The sequence below is a fragment of the Lynx rufus genome, unplaced genomic scaffold (assembly GCF_022079265.1).
Source record: "Lynx rufus isolate CCGP_SWC_20201006 ecotype Redwood Valley unplaced genomic scaffold, mLynRuf1.p SCAF_16, whole genome shotgun sequence".
Lineage (NCBI taxonomy): Eukaryota > Metazoa > Chordata > Mammalia > Carnivora > Felidae > Lynx > Lynx rufus.
The window spans coordinates 21,660,873-21,682,533 of NW_025814830.1; the positions used below are offsets into that span (position 1 = coordinate 21,660,873).

The 21,661-nt window shown below is 38.6% G+C and overlaps 1 protein-coding gene across 2 annotated transcripts in view; it reads right to left on the minus strand.

The window, feature by feature from the left end:
* ITFG1 (integrin alpha FG-GAP repeat containing 1) overlaps window positions 1-21,661 on the minus strand; it is a 349,315-nt gene that overhangs the window by 236,789 nt on the left and 90,865 nt on the right. For both annotated transcript variants that reach the window (XM_047078354.1, XM_047078355.1), the window contains exon 8: window positions 5,174-5,255. In XM_047078354.1, coding sequence (XP_046934310.1) covers window positions 5,174-5,255 — 82 coding nt within the window. The remainder of the gene's footprint in view (window positions 1-5,173; window positions 5,256-21,661) is intronic.

The following is a 21,661-nucleotide window of genomic DNA, read 5'->3' on the forward strand; positions in this document are numbered from 1 at the left end:
AATATACAGAAACAAATGGAAATGAAAATACAACAATCCACACACTTTGGGATGCAGTGAAGGCAGTCCTGAGAGGAAAATACATTGCAATCCAGGCCTATCTCAAGAAACGAGAAAAATCCCAAATACAAAATCTAACAGCACACCTAAAGGAAATAGAAGCAGAACAGCAACACCCCAAACCCAGCAGAAGAAGAGAAATAATAAAGATCAGAGCAGAAATAAACAATATAGAAAACTGTATTGCAGTTCAATGTAGAAAACTGTAGAGCAGATCAATGAAACGAAGAGTTGGTTGTTTGAAAAAATAAACAAAATTGATAAACCTCTAGGCAGGCTTCTCAAAAAGAAAAGGGAGATGACCCAAATTGATAAAATCATGAATCAAAATGGAATTTTTACAACCAATCCCTCAGAAATACAAGCAATTATCAGGGAATACTATGAAATATTATATGCCAACAAACTGGACAACCTGGAAGAAATGGACAAAATCCCAAGCACCCACACACATTCAAAACTCAAACAGGAAGAAATAGAAAGCTTGAACAGACCAATAATCAGCAAAGAAAATGAATCAGTTATTAAAACTCTCCCAACAAATAAGAGTCTAGGACCAGATGGCTTCCCAGGGGAATTCTACTAGACATTTAAAGCAGAGATAATACCTACTCTTCTCAAGCTGTTCCTAAAAATAGAAAGGGAAGGGAAACTTCCAGACTCATTCTATAAAGCCAGTATTACTTTGATTCCTAAACCAGACAGACACCCAGCAAAAAAAAAAAAAGAAGTACAGGCCAATATCCCTGATGAATATGGATGCAAAAATTCTCAGTAAGATACTAGCAAATCAAATTCAACAGCATATAAAAAGAATTATTCACCATGAGTAAATGAGATCAAGTGGGATTCATGCCTGGGCTGCAGGGCTGGTTCAATATTTGCAAATCAATCAATGTGATACATCACATTAATAAAAGAAAAGAAAAGAACCATATGATCCTGTCAATCAATGCAGAAAAAGCATCTGATAAAATTCAGCATCCCTTCTTAATAAAAACGCTTGAGAAAGTCAGGATAGAAGGAACATACTTAAACATCATCAAAGCCATTCATTAAAAACCCACAGCTAATATCATCCTCAATGGGGGAAAATTGAGAGCTTTCCCCCTGAGATGAGGAACACAACAGGGATGTCCACTCTCACTGCTGTTGTTTAACATAGTGTTGGAAGTGCTAGCATCAGCAATCAGACAACAAAATGAAATCAAAGGCATCAAAACTGGCAAGGATGAAGTCAAGCTTTCACTTTTTGCAGATGACATATTATACATGGAAAACCTGACAGACTCCACCAAAGGTCTGCTAGAACTGACACATGAATTCAGCAAAGTCGCAGGATACAAAATCAATGTACAGAAATCAGTTGCATTCTTATACACTAATAATGAGCAAAAGAAAGACAAATAAAGAAACTGATCCCATTGACAATTGCACCAAGAAGCATAAAATACCTAGGAATAAATCTAACCAAAGATGTAAAAGATCTGTATGCTGAAAGCTATAGAAAGCTTATGAAGGAAATCGAAGAAGATACAAAGAAATGGAATAACATTCCAGGCTCATGGACTGGAAGAGTAAATATTGTTAAAATGTCAATACTACCCAAAGCTATCTACACATTCAATGCAATTCCAATCAAAATTGCACCAGCATTCTTCTCGAAGCTAGAACAAGCAATCCTAAAATTCATATGGAACCACAGAAGACCTTGAATAGCCAAAGTAATATTGAAGAAGAAGATCAAAGCGGGAGCCATCACAATTCCAGACTTTAGCCTCTACTACAAAGCTGTCATCATCAAGACAGTATGGTATTGGCACAAAAACAGACACACAGACCAATAGAATAGAATAGAACCCCAGAATTAGATCCACAAAAGTACGGCCAACTAATCTTTGACAAAGCAGGAAAGAATATCCAATGGAAAAAAGACAGTCTCTTTAACAAATGGTGCTGGGAGAACTGGACAGCAAAATGCAGAAGGATGAAACTAGACCACTTTCTTACACCATTCACAAAAACAAACTCAAAATGGATAAAGGACCTGAATGTGAGACAGGAAACCATCAAAACCCTAAAGGAGAAAGCAGGAAAAAACCTCTCTGACCTCAGCCACAGCAATTTCTTACTTGACGCATCCCCAAAGGCAAGGGAATTAAAAGCAAAAATGAACTATTGGGATCTCATGAGATAAAAGGCTTCTACGCAGCAAAGGAAACAATCAACAAAACTAAAAGGCAACCAACAGAATGGGAAAAGATATTTGCAAATGACATATCAGATAAAGGGTTAGTATCCAAAATCTATAAAGAGCTCACCAATTCCACACCTGAAAAACAAATAATCCAGTGAAGAAATGGGCAGAAAACATGAATAGACACTTCTCTAAAGAAGACATCCAGATGGCCAACAGGCACATGAAAACATGCTCAATGTCACTCCTCATCAGGGAAATGCAAATCAAAAGCACACTCAGATATCACCTCATGCCATGCAAAGTGGTCAAATGAACAAATCAGGAGACTAGATGCTGGCAAGGATGTGGAGAAACGGGAACCCTCTTGCACTGTTGGTGGGAATACAAACTGGTGCAGCCGCTCTGGAAAATAGTGTGGAGGTTCCTCAAAAAATTAAAAATAGATCTACCCTATGACCCAGCAATGGCACTGCTAGGAATTTACCCAAGGGATACAGGAGTACTGATGCATAGGGGCACTTGTACCTCAATGTTTAGAGCAGAACTTTCAACAATAGCCAAATTATGGAAAGAGCCTAAATGTCCATCAACTGATGAATGGATAAAAAAATTGTGGTTTATATACACAATGGAATACTACGTGGCAATGAGAAAGAATGAAATATGGCCTTTTTTAGTAACGTGGATAGAACTGGAGAGTGTTACGCTAAGTGAAATAAGTCATACAGAGAAAGACAGATACCATATGTTTTCAGTCTTATGTGGATCCTGAGAAACTTAACAGAAGACCATGGGGGAGGGGAAGAAAAAAAAACAGGTTAGAGAGGGAGAGAGGCAAAGCATAAGAGACTGTTAAAAACTGAGAACAAACTTCGAGTTGATGGGGGTGGGAGGGAGGGGTAGGTGGGTGATGGGTATTGAGGAGGGCACCAGTTGGGATGAGCACTGGGTGTTGTAGGGAAACCAATTTGAAAATAAATTTCATATTAAAAGAAAATGAATAAAAGTGTTTACTGATATGCTACCTAAAGTCATTAAAAATAGTGGGGAAATATAGTTATGTTTCTTAATGGGCTATATCCTATATTCTGCACATTTGAACAATACCTGCATGTAAAAGTCTATGGTTAGTCAAATTTAAATAAATTTTAAGAAAAGCTACCAATAATGTTGTTAAAGTCAAGGCACTTATATAAAACACACGATCATAACACAAATAGAAGTTCTTAACTAGAGTTAAGGGAGGTATGTGTACCATTGAAAATTATATAATTTTTTTTTCTAGAGGAAGACTTGCAAAAAGATTTGTTGTCAATCCAACTTATCAAGTCAGTCAGCAAATTTAAAAAAATTTTCATGTATAACTTCACTATTTGCTTATTAAAGACTATATGTAAATCAGGAACCAGAAATGAGCTCAAAATCAGAGTAACATGCAACATAACCAAACTAAAATACAGTACAACATAGAGATGTTGATATTTCTATCAAATAACACTATTTTTTAAAGTTTATTTATTTATTTTTGAGAGAATGTGCACGCACACATGCACACATACGAAGGGGCAGAGAGAGAAGGAGGGAGAGAATCCCAAGCAGGCTCTGCACTGTTGCAGAACCTGACATGAAGCTTAATCTCACGAACCACGAGATCATGACCTGACCCGAAATGAAGAGACCAGCGCTTAACTGACTGAGCCAGCCAGGTACCCCTCAAATAACACTATTAAACATGTTATAGCTGCCTTGGGATTCATTTCTATGACACTGAAAAAAGAGCTGATTGAGCCAACTGAGCAAAGAGCAGTAATGACAACAAAAAAACAGGTAAGTCCAATGAAAAGATGTTATACAGTAATTTATTGTCATATTACTATGTGCCCAATAGTGTACTTTATTCACATTGTGTTCCTCACTATAGTCTTGGGAGGTAGATACAATTGTCATTGAAATTTGACAAATGAGGGAGCTGAGGCCTCTGGACATGGTGACATGTCATCTGGATTCTGAGGAAGAAGCTGAGGTATTTATTGGCAGAATGAAGGAAAAGTAGGAGGAGAGTGGGCTTTAAACTCCTAGGTAGTGGTCATCTAGACTACTTTACTATCTAATACAAAATCCTTTTTAATAATAACTGACAAATGATGAAAGAGGCATACATGCTTTGGAAGTTCCTAACCAAAGTGAACTTGATTTACAGTGTAGAATCTTAAGGAAAACAGAGATTCATGTGTCCTCATCTGGCAAATTCACAATAGATGTTACTCTTCTTTGAAATTATGATGTAAATAGAAATAGTTTTTAGTATTCAAGTTTCAAGAGGTCAGGTTAACTCCCAATTTTTTTTGTTCCATCATTTAGAAATGTATGAAGACTTCACGATAATCACTAGTTGGTATCCTTTAGAAAAGCCTCAACAGGGGCGCCTGGGTGGCGCAGTCGGTTAAGCGTCCGACTTCAGCCAGGTCACGATCTCGCGGTCCGTGAGTTCGAGCCCCGCGTCGGGCTCTGGGCTGATGGCTCAGAGCCTGGAGCCTGTTTCCGATTCTGTGTCTCCCTCTCTCTGTGCCCCTCCCCCGTTCATGCTCTGTCTCTCTCTGTCCCAAAAATAAATAAACGTTGAAAAAAAAAATTAAAAAAAAAAAAAAAAAAAAGCCTCAACAGACTTCCTTGTTTTGCATGTTACTCCTGCAAACAGGAGTCCCTTAAGTTCAAATTATACTTTAAACATAAATGTCATAAATGGCCCCTTCTTGTGTTAAGGAATTGACCACATGCCATGCATAATACTGGAAAAGACACCTTTTAAATCTTTAATAGTTCTGAAGACAATACAATTATATTCAGGTATGGGAAATTAATATGACTAGGTTAGAGAGAGGGGTAGAATTTGAAAGATGAAAAGAATCTTACCAAAGTCTGCAAATGCTGACTGTCCAATCACCACCATATTTTGAGGTTTTTCAAATACAGTATTGACAGAGAAATTTCCATCCTGTTAATGGCAGAAAAGTTTGGATTAGCCTATTATAATCCATTCATCTGTCAAGTGTGAAACAAAGCATTTTAACTGAGGCAGGGAAATAAATAATTTAAGGCTTTTGTTGTACTACAAAAAAACTATTCACTTTCCTGTTCTACTTTTACCATAAAAAAAAGAAAGAAAAAGCAACTGATGTGAGTTGATAAAAATTGCCTGGAGTGCTTCTGGTGTTATATTCTTTACTAAATCTTCATTATAATTTCAGACATAATGAGTGTCTTCTCCTTTCAAGTACTGTGGAAATAGGAGTGTACTTGGTATATTCTTTATATTTGGAAATATAAAGAAGTATAAAAAATAGATCCTACCTTCAGGGAGCTTCCAGTTCAATTGGGAGATAAGATATGTCAAGAAAATAGAACTTCTGAAGGTAACACATAAGTGGCACAAGTAAGTAGCAAAGACACTGTTTTATAGATTTCAAAGGAAGAAGACTTCTATTGGGTACAATTAAGAAAAAATATCAAGATTCAAATGAGATGAGGGGTGACTGGGTGGCTCAGTTGGTTGAGCATCTGACTTTTGATTTTGGCTCAGGTCATGATCCCAGGGTTGTGAGACAGAGCGCTACGTCAGGCTCTGCACTGAGCATGGAACCTTCTTCTTATGATTCATTCTTTCTCTTTCTCTGTCTCTGTCTCTCTCCCTATCTCTCCCCCAACCCATGACCCTCTCCCTGGCTTGTGTGAGATCTCTCTCTCTCTCTCTCTCAAAAAAAAAAAAAAAAAAAAGATTCAAATGAGATGATAATTCCATGGATCCTTAAAGGGCCATTCATTAGCAACTCAACTCAAGTTTGTGTATCATTGTGAAAAGGGAACAAAGGATTACAACAACTGGTAGGTGCTAAGGAGAGGAGGCTAAGCTAAACAAGAAAGAAAACCCATTAGAGATCCTTTGTTTCAGTTACTCTTTCCAAATGGAGAATTGCCTTTCCTTTCTATAATTTTATTTATTCATTCATTCATTTATACAGCACAAGCAGGGGAGAGAGACAGAGAGAGAGAGACAGAGAGACAGAGAGAGAGAGAGAGAGAGAGAGAGAGAGAGAGAGAGAGAGAATCTTAAGCAGGCTCTACGTTAACTGCAGAGCCCAACATGGACCCCGAATCCATGACCGTGGGATTTGACCTGAGCCAAAATCAAGAGTTGGGCACCCAGGTGCCCTCCTTTTCTACAATTTTAGATTACAACACCAGAAAAATCAACCAAAAAACTGAATTTGGAGCACTTAGTTCTATACAGAGCATTCTTTTTATCATTGACATTTCTACTCACTATTTGACATACTGACTTTGATTACTATATACTTTATATAGATAACTATATGTTGAAAATATTATAAAAATTTAAAAAATTTCTAAGGATACTGCAGATTTGCAAGTTAATTTTATAAGGAGTCACTTCTGCTATTTTAGAGAAAGGCACTGCTGCATTGAAAACATGAAGACCAAATGCTCGAGGAACATGAGTAAGTGGGTAAGATTTGTCTTGTGACAAATCAAGTATTTTCCAATCATTTTAACAGTGTTATCTGCATGCAGAAACATGTTTCCCCTACGATTACTAAAGTATCTGATATACTTTTTGAATGATGCTTCTATAGAAATCTTATTTACGTAGTGTCTTAAACTTATGATTCCCCTCCAGTCTTATGGAGTACCTGAAGTTACATTAGAGATATATCAAAGGTGCCAAATCTCTGACTGAAGTTCCCACTGCCTTTGCACTTTAGAAACATCATAGCATATGTTCACTCTGTAGAGTGGACATAATGGTTCTAGGATAAATGGAAAATCTCTTTTAAACTACATCAGCTTCACGTTAACATAAAGAGGAATGTCAACTCATTATACTGATTCAAGTGAACAAATTACTCCAGTGAAGTTCTGTTAAACTTAATAAGTATATGTAGAAGTGTTTCTGGATATAACCTCATGGTGCATTTCCATCAAGAAACACTGAGTACTTCCCAGGTGATGGTCTCCCATGTCTAAGATGCCATATTAACCCCGAACCTCAGTAGAACAAAAGCAATAGTTCCTTTCAGTCACTGGGGAAAAAGAACATATTCTTGCTACAGTGAGAGCATGCAGAATACATTATATATATGACATAATTAGGGGAAGATAATACTTTATCAAATTTAACTTCCCTTTATTATCATTACTTATTCCTTGCTCTAATTGGTAATAGAAAAGTATATAACTCAATCTCAATACAGATTAGTATCATTTACATATTTAATATTTGATAAAAATGATTCTATAAACTTTATCAACATGTTATTACTCTTATTAGATAACACATTTTAAAGTGAAGTATGACCATACTTATTTTCACTTTTAACTTTATTTTTTTTTAATTTAAATCCAAATTAGTTAGCAGATAGTGCAACAGTGATTTCAGGAGTAGATTCCTTAATGCCCCTTACCCATTTAGCCCAACCCCCCTCCCACAACCCCTCCAGTAACCCTCTGCTTGTTCTCCATATTTAAGAATCTCTTATGTTTTGTCCCCCTCCCTGTTTTTATATTATTTTTGTTTCCCTTCCCTTGTGTTCATCTGTTTTGTCTCTTAAAGTCCTCATATGAGTAAAGTCATATATTTGCCTTTCTCTAATTTTGCTTAGCATAATACCCTTCAGTTCCATTCATGTAGTTGCAAATAGCAAGACTTCATTCTTTTTGATTCCAAGTAATACTCCATTGTATATATATACCACATCTTCTTTATCCATTCACCCATTGATGGACATTTGGGCTCTTTCCTTACTTTGGCTATGGTTGATAGTGCTGCTATAAACATGGGGGTGCATGTGTCCCTTCGAAACAGCACATCTATATCCCTTGGATAAATACCTAGTAGTGCAATTGCTGGGTCATAGGGTAGTTCTATTTTTAATCTTTTGAGGAACCTCCATACTGTTTTCCAGAGTGGCTGCACCAGCTTGCATTCCCACCAACAATGCAAAAGACATCCTCTTTCTCCACATCCTTGACAACATCTGTTGTTGCCTAAGTTGTTAATGTTAGCCATTCTAACAGGTGTGAGGTGGTAGCTCATTGTGGTTTTGATTTGTATTTCCCTGATGATGAGGGATGTGCAGCATTTTTTCATGTGTCAGTTGGCTATCTGGATGTCTTCTTTGGAGAAGTGTCTGTTCATGTCTTTTGCCCATTTCTTCACTGGATTACTTGTTTTTTGGGTGTTGAGTTTGATAAGTTCTTTATAGATTTTGGATACTAACCCTTTATCTGATATGTCGTTTGCAAGTATCTTCTCCCATTCCATCGGTTGCCTTTTAGTTTTACTGATTGTTTCCTTTGCTGTGCAGAAGCTTTTTATTTTGATGAACTCCCAAAAGTTCTTTTTTGCTTTTGTTTCCCTTGCCTCCAGAGACATGTTGAGTAAGAAGTTGCTGCGGCCAAGATCAAAGAGGTTTTTGCCTGCTTTCTCCTCGAGGATTTTGATGGCTTCCTGTCTTACATTTAGATCTTTCATTCATTTTGAGTTTATTTTTGTGTATGGTATAAGAAAGTGGTCCATGTTCATTCTTCCGCATGTTGCTGTCCAGTTTTCCCAGCAGCACTTGCTGAAGAGACTGTCTTCATTCCATTGGATATTCTTTCCTGCTTTGTCCATACTTATTTTCAAACATGAAATTGCTTTGTACCTATCTAACGTAGGAAATACTAGCATATAATCAAGACTCTTTCATACCTAGAGAGCAGAATAGACTAGTGGAAAGGGCACTAGATGTAGAGTTAGATGACAGGGGTTCTAGTTCTGCTTTCATTGGTAAGTTGTATCACTTTGGAACAGCCACTTACTGTTGTGGGTCTCAGCTCTAAGCCCTTAGAAGGGGATAAACATATGGTCTACTTGAGGGTTCTATATGGTATCAATGCAATGACAGATTAGAAAGTATTCTACAAAATGTAAAGTTATTAGGCACTTATATAGTATTTTTATAATGGCAGTCCTATGCTTAGGAGCTGAGAGTACCTTTTTCATGGACTGCTATTTGACATGAATGCACTATACTTGGTCTCATTCTTTACCATGCTGTTCTCACTGGTCTTCACTGTTGAAGCCATTAGGGGTTCTGCTGCAGCTATGTCTTTTGCCTTTCCTTTTGTCTGTACAACGAACGACTTACAGGTAGAAATTTGAGAAACAGATTTCCTAGTTGAACTTCTGGCTCCACTGATTGCTAGCTTTCAGGTCCAAATAAGTTAGCTCTACTCTAAAAGCATCTGTTTGCTTATCTTGAAAATGTATTTTTACAAAGTTTTGTGAAGATTAGTGAGATAGTCCATATAAAGTGCTTAGTAGAATATATGCAGACAGTATGGATTTAGTAAACATTAACTATTATCACTAGTAGGAACACTAATAATAATACCACTATTCCTGCTACAAACACTACCATCTGCCATTGAAGCAGCTAACCCACTGCCAGTGACAGAGGACACTACCTGCCAGTTTCTGCTTAAATTCCAACCACAGGTGCAATGTTATAACAAGTATCTTTTTTTATAGATGGCTACCCATGCATTGGCCTATATGTTTTAATATTTAATGTTAAAATTGTTATATTTACAATGTTTGAGAAAATGACCAAGAAGTAATATCTGATGACTATTTTGTGTTTACATCTTTATTCATATAAAGTAATGATTCTCAACGGGGGGGTGATTTTGTTCTCCAAGGACACTGGGCAATGTCTGGAGATCTTTTTGATTGTCAAAATCGGAGGTAGCTACTAGCATCTAAGTGAGTAGAAGTCAGAGATACTGATAAACAACCTACAATGCATAAGACGGAACTCTATGATAAAGAATTATCTGGCCCCAAATGATAATAGTGTCAAGACTATAAGTTTCTAACATAAAGGGTGGTAGGTATTGCCCAAGGGTCTGGCTTTGCCATTTTTGTTCTTAGTCTTTTCCTTTGTGACACTTACCTAGTCTGTTCCTTGAACTCTAGTCCTATATCTCTTTTTTATTTTTTAATTAAAAAAATTTTTTTTAAATTTAGTTCCAAGTTAGGTAGCACATGGTGCAACAATGATTTCAGGGTAGATTCCTTAATGCCCCTTACGCATTTAGCCCATGCCCCCCCCCCACAATCCCTCCAGTAACCCTCTGTTTGTTCTCCATATTTAAGAGTCTCTGATGTTTTGTTTCCCTCCCTGTTTTTATATTATTTTTGTTTCCCTTCCCTTATGTTCATCTGTTTTGTCTCTTAAAGCCCTCATATGAGTGAAGTCATATGATATTTGTCTTTCTCTGTCTACTCCTACATTACTAATTGCCTTCTTGATATGTCTCTTATCTGAAATAATTTTTTTTTCCTACCTCAAATTAGATATTTCATTTGTCTTTTCTCTGGTCACTAGTACAAAACACAAATTACCCTTGCATTGATAAATATTTTTCATATTTATCCCTTCTAGGCCATTCCCAATACTTTATTCCTTTAATCATTCACCTCTTTCCCAGGTTATAGTAAATTCCACCTAAGTTATCTCCCTGCTTCCAGATTTTCCATGCAAACTTATCTGATATGCAGTAGTAAGATAATGGCAACAATGAGAACTCTGTTCATCTCACCTTCAGTCCTAAAGGTTTAGAAGCTTCTCAATAAATATTCAAAAGATTAAATTACTTAGTTTAGAAGTCAAAGCTTCTGCTGATCTTGTCTAAACCAATTCTTCTTATCTTACCTTCCAGTATCTTTTCATGCTCTGGGCCAAACCAGCCATGTTCAACTCTCTGAATATGTCCTGGGTTCCTGTGTACTTCCTTCCCCATTTCTTTCTCTCACTTCCAACCCCTAACATCCTGCTCATTTGTAATGGCCATTTCAAATACCACATCTTTATGGAGTCTTCCCTGATGATCCTTGGTAGACCAAACCGAAGCAACTGCTCTGTCTCTGAGCTACTTGTAGCATGAGGTTTGTATACCTCATTATACCAGCCAGAGCTGCCCATACTTAGCCTTCTTGGCCTATAAGCTCCATTCATTTCTGTGCCTCCCAGAGCACCTGCATGGGACTGTGTACACAATTCACATTCTTTTTTTTTTTTTATTTTATATATGAAATTTATTGTCAAATTGGTTTCCATACAACACCCAGTGCTCATCCCAAAAGGTGCCCTCTTCAATACCCATCACCCACCCTCCCCTCCCTCCCACCCCCCATCAATCCTCAGTTTGTTCTCAGTTTTTAACAGTCTCTTATGCTTTGGCTCTCTCCCACTCTAACGTCTTTTTTTTTTGTTCCTTCCCCTCCCCCATGGGTTCCTGTTAAGTTTCTCAGGATCCACATAAGAGTGAAACCATATGGTATCTGTCTTTCTCTGTATGGCTTATTTCACTTAGCATCACACTCTCCAGTTCCATCCACGTTGCTACAAAAGGCCCTATTTCATTTTTTCTCATTGCCACGTAGTATTCCATTGTGTATATAAACCACAATTTCTTTATCCATTCATCAGTTGATGGACATTTAGGCTCTTTCCATAATTTGGCTATTGTTGAGAGTGCCACTATGAACATTGGGGTACAAGTGCCCCTATGCATCAGTACTCCTGTATCCCTTGGATAAATTCCTAGCAGTGCTATTGCTGGGTCATAGGGTAGGTCTATTTTTAATTTTCTGAGGAACCTCCACACTGCTTTCCAGAGCGGCTGCACCAATTTGCATTCCCACCAACAGTGCAAGAGGGTTCCCGTTTCTCCACATCCTCTCCAGCATCTATAGTCTCCTGATTTGTTCATTTTGGCCACTCTGACTGGCGTGAGGTGATACCTGAGTGTGGTTTTGATTTGTATTTCCCTGATAAGGAGCGACGCTGAACATCTTTTCATGTGCCTGTTGGCCATCCGGATGTCTTCTTTAGAGAAGTGTCTATTCATGTTTTCTGCCCATTTCTTCACTGGGTTATTTGTTTTTTGGGTGTGGAGTTTGGTGAGCTCTTTATAGATTTTGGATACTAGCCCTTTGTCTGATATGTCATTTGCAAATATCTTTTCCTATTCCGTTGGTTGCCTTTTAGTTTTGTTGGTGGTTTCCTTTGCTGTGCAGAAGCTTTTTATCTTCATAAGGTCCCAGTAGTTCACTTTTGCTTTTAATTCCCTTGCCTTTGGGGATGTGTCGAGTAAGAGATTGCTACAGCTGAGGTCAGAGAGGTCTTTTCCTGCTTTCTCCTCTAAGGTTTTGATGGTTTCCTGTCTCACATACAGGTCCTTTATCCATTTTGAGTTTATTTTTGTGAATGGTGTGAGAAAGTGGTCTAGTTTCAACCTTCTGCATGTTGCTGTCCAGTTCTCCCAGCACCATTTGTTAAAGAGACTGTCTTTTTTCCATTGGATGTTCTTTCCTGCTTTGTCAAAGATGAGTTGGCCATACGTTTGTGGGTCTAGTTCTGGGGTTTCTATTCTATTCCATTGGTCTATGTGTCTGTTTTTGTGCCAATACCATGCTGTCTTGATGATGACAGCTTTGTAATTTTTTTTTCAACATTTATTTATTTTTGGGACAGAGAGAGACAGAGCATGAACGGGGGAGGGGCAGAGAGAGAGGGAGACACAGAATCGGAAACAGGCTCCAGGCTCTGAGCCATCAGCCCAGAGCCCGACGCGGGGCTCGAACTCACGGACCGCGAGATCGTGACCTGGCTGAAGTCGGACGCTTAACCAACTGCGCCACCCAGGCGCCCCGATGATGACAGCTTTGTAGTAGAGGCTAAAGTCTGGGATTGTGATGCCTCCTGCTTTGGTCTTCTTCTTCAAAATTACTTTGGCTATTCGGGGCCTTTTGTGGTTCCAAATGAATTTTAGGATTGCTTGTTCTAGTTTCGAGAAGAATGCTGGTGCAATTTTGATTGGGATTGCATTGAATGTGTAGATAGCTTTGGGTAGTATCGACATTTTGACAATATTTATTCTTCCAATCCATGAGCAGGGAATGTCTTTCCATTTCTTTATATCTTCTTCAATCACCTTCATAAGCTTTCTATAGTTTTCAGCATACAGATCCTTTACATCTTTGGTTAGATTTATTCCTAGGTATTTTATGCTTCTTGGTGCAATTGTGAATGGGATCAGTTTCTTTATTTGTCTTTCTGTTGCTTCATTGTTAGTGTATAAGAATGCAACTGATTTCTGTACATTGATTTTGTATCCTGCAACTTTGCTGAATTCATGTATCAGTTCTAGCAGACTTTTGGTGGAGTCTATCGGATTTTCCATGTATAATATCATGTCATCTGCAAAAAGTGAAAGCTTGACTTCATCTTTGCCAATTTTGATGCATTTGATTTCCTTTTGTTGTCTGATTGCTGATGCTAGAACTTCCAGCACTATGTTAAACAACAGCGGTGAGAGTGGACATCCCTGTCGTGTTCCTGATCTCAGGGAGAAAGCTCTCAGTTTTTCCCCGTTGAGGATGATGTTAGCTGTGGGCTTTTCATAAATGGCTTTTATGATCTTTAAGTATGTTCCTTCTATCCCGACTTTCTCAAGGGTTTTTATTAAGAAAGGGTGCTGGATTTTGTCAAAGGCCTTTTCTGCATCGATTGACAGGAGCATATGGTTCTTATCTTTTTTTTTGTTAATGTGATGTATCACGTTGATTGATTTGCGAATGTTGAACCAGCCCTGCATCCCAGGAATGAATCCCACTTGATCATGGTGAATAATTCTTTTTATATGCCGTTGAATTCGATTTGCTAGTATCTTATTGAGAATTTTGGCATCCATATTCATCAGGGATATTGGCCTGTAGTTCTCTTTTTTTACTGGGTCTCTGTCTGGTTTAGGAATCAAAGTAATACTGGCTTCATAGAATGAGTCTGGAAGTTTTCCTTCCCTTTCTATTTCTTGGAATAGCTTGAGAAGGATAGGTATTATCTCTGCTTTAAACGTCTGGTAGAACTCCCCTGGGAAGCCATCTGGTCCTGGACTCTTATTTGTTGGGAGATTTTTGATAACCGATTCAATTTCTTCGCTGGTTATGGGTCTGTTCAAGCTTTCTATTTCCTCCTGATTGAGTTTTGGAAGAGTGTGGGTGTTTAGGAATTTGTCCATTTCTTCCAGGTTGTCCAATTTGTTGGCATATAATTTTTCATAGTATTCCCTGATAATTGTTTGTATCTCTGAGGGATTGGTTGTAATAATTCCATTTTCATTCATGATTTTATCTATTTGGGTCATCTCCCTTTTCTTTTTGAGAAGCCTGGCTAGCGGTTTGTCAATTTTGTTTATTTTTTCAAAAAACCAACTCTTGGTTTCGTTGATCTGCTCTACCGTTTTTTTAGATTCTATATTGTTTATTTCTGCTCTGATCTTTATTATTTCTCTTCTTCTGCTGGGTTTAGGCTGCCTTTGCTGTTCTGCTTCTATTTCCTTTAGGTGGGCTGTTAGATTTTGTATTTGGGATTTTTCTTGTTTCTGGAGATAGGCCTGGATTGCAATGTATTTTCCTCTCAGGACTGCCTTTGCTGCGTCCCAAAGCGTTTGGATTGTTGTATTTTCATTCTCTTTTGTTTCCATATATTGTTTAATTTCTTCTCTAATTGCCTGGTTGACCCACTCATTCGTTAGTAGGGTGTTCTTTAACCTCCATGCTTTTGGAGGTTTTCCAGACTTTTTCCTGTGGTTGATTTCAAGCTTCATAGCATTGTGGTCTGAAAGTATGCATGGTATAATTTCAATTCTTGTAAACTTATGAAGGGCTGTTTTGTGACCCAGTATATGATCTATCTTGGAGAATGTTCCATGTGCACTCGAGAAGAAAGTATATTCTGTTGCTTTGGGATGCAGAGTTCTAAATATATCTGTCAAGTCCATCTGATCCAATGTCTCATTCAGGGCCCTTGTTTCTTTATTGACCGTGTGTCTAGATGATCTAGCCATTTCTGTAAGTGGGGTGTTAAAGTCCCCTGCAATTACCACATTCTTCTCAATAAGGTTGCTTATGTTTATGAGTAATTGTTTTATATATTTGGGGGCTCCGGTATTCGGCGCATAGACGTTTATAATTGTTAGCTGTTCCTGATGGATAGACCCTGTAACTATTATATAATGTCCTTCTTCATCTCTTGTTACAGTCTTTAATTTAAAGTCTAGTTTGTCTGATATAAGTATGGCTACTCCAGCTTTCTTTTGGCTTCCAGTAGCATGATAAATAGTTCTCCATCCCCTCACTCTCAATCTAAAGGTGTCCTCATGTCTAAAATGAGTCTCTTGTAGACAGCAAATAGATGGGTCTTGTTTTTTTATCCATTCTGATACCCTATGTCTTTTGGTTGGCGCATTTAGTCCATTTACATTCAGTGTTATTATAGAAAGATATGGGTTTAGAGTCATTGTGATGTATGTTTTATGCTTGTAGTGATGTCTCTGGTACTTTGTCTCACAGGGTCCCCCTTAGGATCTCTTGTAGGGCTGGTTTAGTGGTGACAAATTCCTTCAGTTTTTGTTTGTTTGGGAAGACCTTTATCTCTCCTTCTATTCTAAATGACAGACTTGCTGGATAAAGGATTCTCGGCTGCATATTTTTTCTGTCTAGCACACTGAAAATCTCGTGCCAATTCTTTCTGGCCTGCCAAGTTTCAAAAGAGAGATCGGTCACGAGTCTTATAGGTCTCCCTTTATATCTGAGGGCACGTTTACCCCTTGCTGCTTTCAGAATTTTCTCTTTATCCTTGTATTTTGCCAGTTTCACTATGATATGTTGTGCAGAAGATCGATTCAAGTTACGTCTGAAGGGAGTTCTCTGTGCCTCTTGGATTTCAATATCTTTTTCCTTCCCCAGTTCAGGGAAGTTCTCAGCTATTATTTCTTCAAGTACCCCTTCAGCACCTTTCCCTCTCTCTTCCTCCTCTGGGATACCAATTATGCGTATATTATTTCTTTTTAGTGTATCACTTAGTTCTCTAATTTTCCCCTCATACTCCTGGATTTTTTTATCTCTCTTTTTCTCAGCTTCCTCTTTTTCCATAACTTTATCTTCTAGTTCACCTATTCTCTCCTCTGCCTCTTCCATCCGAGCCGTGGTGGTTTCCATTTTGTTATGCATTTCGTTTAAAGCGTTTTTCAGCTCCTCGTGACTGCTCCTTAGTCCCTCGATCTCTGTAGCAAGAGATTCTCTGCTGTCCTGTATACTGTTTTCAAGCCCAGCGATTAATTTTATGACTATTACTCTAAATTCACTTTCTGTTATATTTAAATCCTTTTTGATCAGCTCATTAGCTGTTGTTATTTCCTGGAGATTCTTCTGAGGGGAATTCTTCCGCTTGGTCATTTTGGATAGTCCCTGGCGTGGTGAGGACCTGCAGGGCACTTCCCCTGTGCTGTGGTGTATAACTGGAGTTGGTGGGCGGAGCCGCAGTCAGACCTGATGTCTGCTCCCAGCCTACCGCTGGGGCCACAGTTAGACTGGTGTGTGCCTTCTCTTCCCCTCTCCTAGGGGCGGGATTCACTGTGGGGTGGCGTCGCCCGTCTGGGCTACTTGCACACTGCCAGGCTTGTGATGCTGGGGATCTGGCGTATTAGCTGGGGTGGGTCAGCAAGGTGCACAGGGGCAGGAGGGGCAGGCTTAGCTCGCTTCTCCTTAGGTGATCCACTTCAGGAGGGGCCCTGTGGCAGCAGGAGGGAGTCAGATCCGCTGCAGGAGGTTTGGCTCCGCAGAAGCGCAGAGTTGGGTGTTTGCGCGGAGCGAGCAAGTTCCCTGGCAGGAACTGGTTCTCTTTGGGATTTTGGCTGGGGGATGGGCAGGGGAGATGGCGCTGGCGAGCGCCTTTGTTCCCCACCAAACTGAGCTCTGTCGTCCGGGGGCTCAGCAGCTCTCCCTCCCTTTGTCCTCCAGCCTTCCCGCTTCCGAGCAGAGCTGTTAACTTATGACCTCGCAGACGCTAAGTCGCGCTTGCTGTCGGAACACAGTCCGTCAGGCCCCTCCGCTTTTGCCAGCCAGACTCGGGGGCTCTGCTTGGCCGGCGAGCCGCCCCTCCGCCGCGGCTCCCTCCCGCCAGTCTGTGGAGCGCACACCGCCTCACCGCCCTTCCTACCCTCTTCCGTGGGCCTCTTGTCTGCGCTTGGCTCCGGAGACTCCGTTCTGCTAATCCTCTGGCGGTTTTCTGGGTTATTTAGGCAGGCGTGGGTGGAATCTAAGTGATCAGCAGGACGCGCGGTGAGCCTTGCGTCCTCCTACGCCGCCATCTTCCGGAACTCTCCACAATTCACATTCTAATGAGATTTGCTAAAGCTCTAGCTCTACTACCTAATATGGCTTTATAGATATTTGGAGGGTTTTTTTTTGGTCAACTAGTGTATCCTACAAATTGTTTGTCCAATCTCTAACTGAAAATCCTCCATTTAACAAAATCTACACTTTATTTAAACTAATTAATATTAAGTCTACATTTCCCTTAACTGTACCAGTGACTTATTGTCAATATGGGTATATTACTGATCCAGCTGTTTTACTGCAAGAACAGCCCTTAGTCTCTACTGCCCATCACTTACTTTATTAACTTTCTTTAAAAGAAAACAATAGAAGAGACCAAATAAATATCTGGTCTCTTCTTGAAGGTTTTCCCCTACTACATTGCTTTACTAGGTTTAATTCCAAAGTCTGCCATGATTTGCAAGACCAGGAAACTTCCCTAATATACCCGACTTCTCTAATATATAACAGAGAGTCAGACAAAATGAAGAAACATAGGAATATTTCTTAAAGGAAAGATATAAAGCCACAGCAAAAGATCTAAATGAAATGGAGATAAACAATATGCCTCATAAAGAATTCAAAGTAATGGTCATAAAGACACTCACTGGACTTGAGAAAAGAATGTAGAACCTTAGTGAGACATTCAAAAAGAGATTGAAAATATAAAAAAGAACCAATTAGAGAACAAGAAGATAATAACTGAAATTAAAAAAGCACTAGAGGGAATTAATAAAAGATCAGAGGAGAGAGAAGAACAAATTAGTGACCGGGAAGACAGAGTAATGGAAAGCAACCAAGCTGAACAGCAGAGAGAAAGAAGAATAATAAAAAATGAGAATAGACTTATGGAAGTCAGTGACATCATCAAGTGTAATAATATTTGCATTATAGGCATCCCAAATGGAGAAGAGACAAAGGGGCAGAAAATTTATTTGAAAAAATAATAGCTGAAAACATCCCTTGGTGAAAAACATTTGGTGAAGAAAACAGACATCCAGATTCGGGAGGCACAGAAAGCCCCCAACAAAATCAACCCAAGTAGGTTCATAATGATACACATAATAATTAAAATAGCATAAAGTACTGATAAAGAGAGAATTTTAAAAACAGTAAGAGAAAACAGTTACATTCAAGGGAAACCACATAAGGCTTATAAGCTTATTTGCCAGCAGAAAGTTTGCAGGTCAAAAGGGAGTGGAATGATATATTCAAAGTACTGAAAGGAAAAACCTGCAACCAAGAATATTCTACCCAACAAAGTTAACATTCAGAAGAGAAAGAGAGATAAAATGTTTCGTAGACACACAAAAGTTAAAGGAGTTCATCAACACTGAGCCTTCTGAGAAATGTTAAAGGCAATCTATGAATGGAGAGAGAAGGCCATAATAATTAGGAGTAAGAAAATTATGAAAGGAAAAAATTTCACAGGTAAATACAAACATAAGGAAAGCAAATTAATCACTTATAACACCAGTACAAAAGTTAAAGGGGACAAAAAGCAGTAAAATCAATTATATCCGTAAAAACCAGTCAAGGGACTCATAAAATTAAAGGATGATGGGGCACCTGGGTGGCTCAGTCAGTGAGTGTCCACTTCAACTGAGGTCATGATCTCACTGTTCGTGAGTTTGAGTCCCATGTTGGGTTCTGTGTTGACAGCTCTGAGCCTGGAGTCTGCTTCAGATTCTGTGTCTCCCTCTCTCTGCCCCTCTCCTGCTCACACTGTTTGTCTCTCTCTCTCAAAAAGAAATAAACATTAAAAAAAAATAAAATAGGATGAAACGTATTATGTCATGTATGTAAAACATAGTGGGGGGTGGGGAGTAAAAACTTAGTGCTTTTAGAATGGTTTAAATTTAAGTGACCATCAATTCAATACACAGTATTGTATGCATAAGATGTTATATATAAGCCTAAAGGTAACCATGTAATCAAAAAATTACACAAAAAATATACACAAAAAATAAAGAATAAGTAATCCAAGCATATCACTAAAGAAACCCATCAAACTACCAGGGAAGACAACAAAAGAAGAAAGGAACAGAGAAGAACTACAGAAACAGACATAAAACAAGTAACAAAATGGCAGTAAGTACATACCTATCAATAATTACACTGAATGTAAATGGACTGACTACTGCAACTAAAAGACACAGGATGACAGAATGTGTAGAAAGGCAAGACGCAGCTATCTGTTGCCTATAAGAGACTCATTTCAGACCTAAAAACACATGCAGATTGAAAGTAAAGTGAGGAAAACAATTTACCATGCAAATGCAAGTGAAAAGAAAACTGGGGTAGTAAAACTTATATCAAAGAAAAGAGACATTAAATAAAAGACTGTAGGGGTGCCTGGGTGCCTCAGTGGGTTAAGCGTCAGACTCTTGGTTTAGGCTCAGGTCACGATCTCACTGTATCATGAGTTTGAGTCCTGCATCAGGCTCTGCACTGGCAGCATGGGGCCTGCTTGGGATTCTCTCTCATTCTCTCTCTGACCCTCCCCCACTAGCACTGTGTCAGTTTCTCTCAAAATAAATGAATAAACTTATTTTATTTTTTATATGAAATTGTCAAATTGGTTTCCACACAACACCCAGTGCTCATCCCAAAAAGTGCCCTCCTCAATGCCCATCACCCACTTTCCCCTTCCCTCCACCCCCCATTAAATAAACTTAAAAAAAAAAAACCCAAAACACAAAGACTGCAACAAGAGACAAAGAAGGGCACTACATAATGATAAAGCGAACAATCCAACAAGAGTATGATACAGCTAATTGTAAATATTTATGTACCCCACATGGTAGTACCTAAATACATAAAGCAAATACTTACAGACATACAGGAAAAATCAACAGGAATACAATAATAGGGAGCTTTAACACCCCACCTACATCAATGGATAGATCATCCAGACAGAAAATCAACAAAGAAGCAATAGCGTTGAATGACATACTGGATGGACCTACAACAGCGGAATACTCATTCTTTTCAAGTGCACGTGGACCATTCTCCAGATTAGATTACATACTGGGTCTCAATAAATTCAAATAGACTGGAAGCACATCATGTATCTTTTCTGACTACAACATCATGAAACTAGAAATAAATCACAAGAAAGAATCTGGAAAGGACACAAATACATGGAAGCTAAGTGATATGCTACTAAACAATGAATGGGTCAAGGAAGAAATCAAAGAGAAAATAAAAAAATACTGCAGACAAATGACCATGAAAACACAAGAATCCAAAATGTTGGGGATGTAGCAAAAGCGGTTCTAAGCAGGAAGTTTACAGTAATAGATGCCTCGAGAAACAAGAAAAATCTCAAATAAGCAACCTAACCTTACACCTAAAGGAGCTAGAAAATAAAAACAAATAAAATCCCAAACCAGTAGAAGGAATTAATAAAGATTAGAGCAGAAGTAAATGAAATAGAGATTAAAAAACAAGAGATCAATGAAACCAGAAGCTGATATATTAAAAAGATCAACAAATATTGATAAATCCTTAGAGTCATAAAAAAATCAGAAATGAAAGAGGAGTGCATGGCGACATGCAGAAGAGTGAAACTAAACCACTTTCTTAAACCATACACAAAAATGGATGAAAGACCTAAATGCGAGACAGGAAATCATCAAAATCCTAGAAGAGAACACAAGTAGCTACCTCTTTGACTTCGAACACATGAACTTATCAGACATGTCACCAAAGGAAAGGGAACATGAACTAAAAAGAAAACATGAACTATTAGGACTTCATCAAGATAAAAAGGACAGCAAAAGAAACAAAACGAAAAGGCAGCCAACGGAATGGGAGACTATATTTGCAAACAATGTATCTGATGAAGGGTTAGTATCAAAATCTACAAAGAACTTATCAAACTGAACACTCCAAAAAACAAACAACTCAGGTATGAAATGGGCAGAAGCCATGAATAGACATTTTCCCAAAGAAGACATTCAGATGGCTGACACATGAAAAGATGCTCAGCATCACTTATCATCAGAGAAATGCAAATCAAAACCATGATGAGATTATCACCACACACTTGTCAGAATGGCTAAAATTAACAACACAAGAGACAACAGGTGTTGACAAGGATGCAGAGAAAGGGG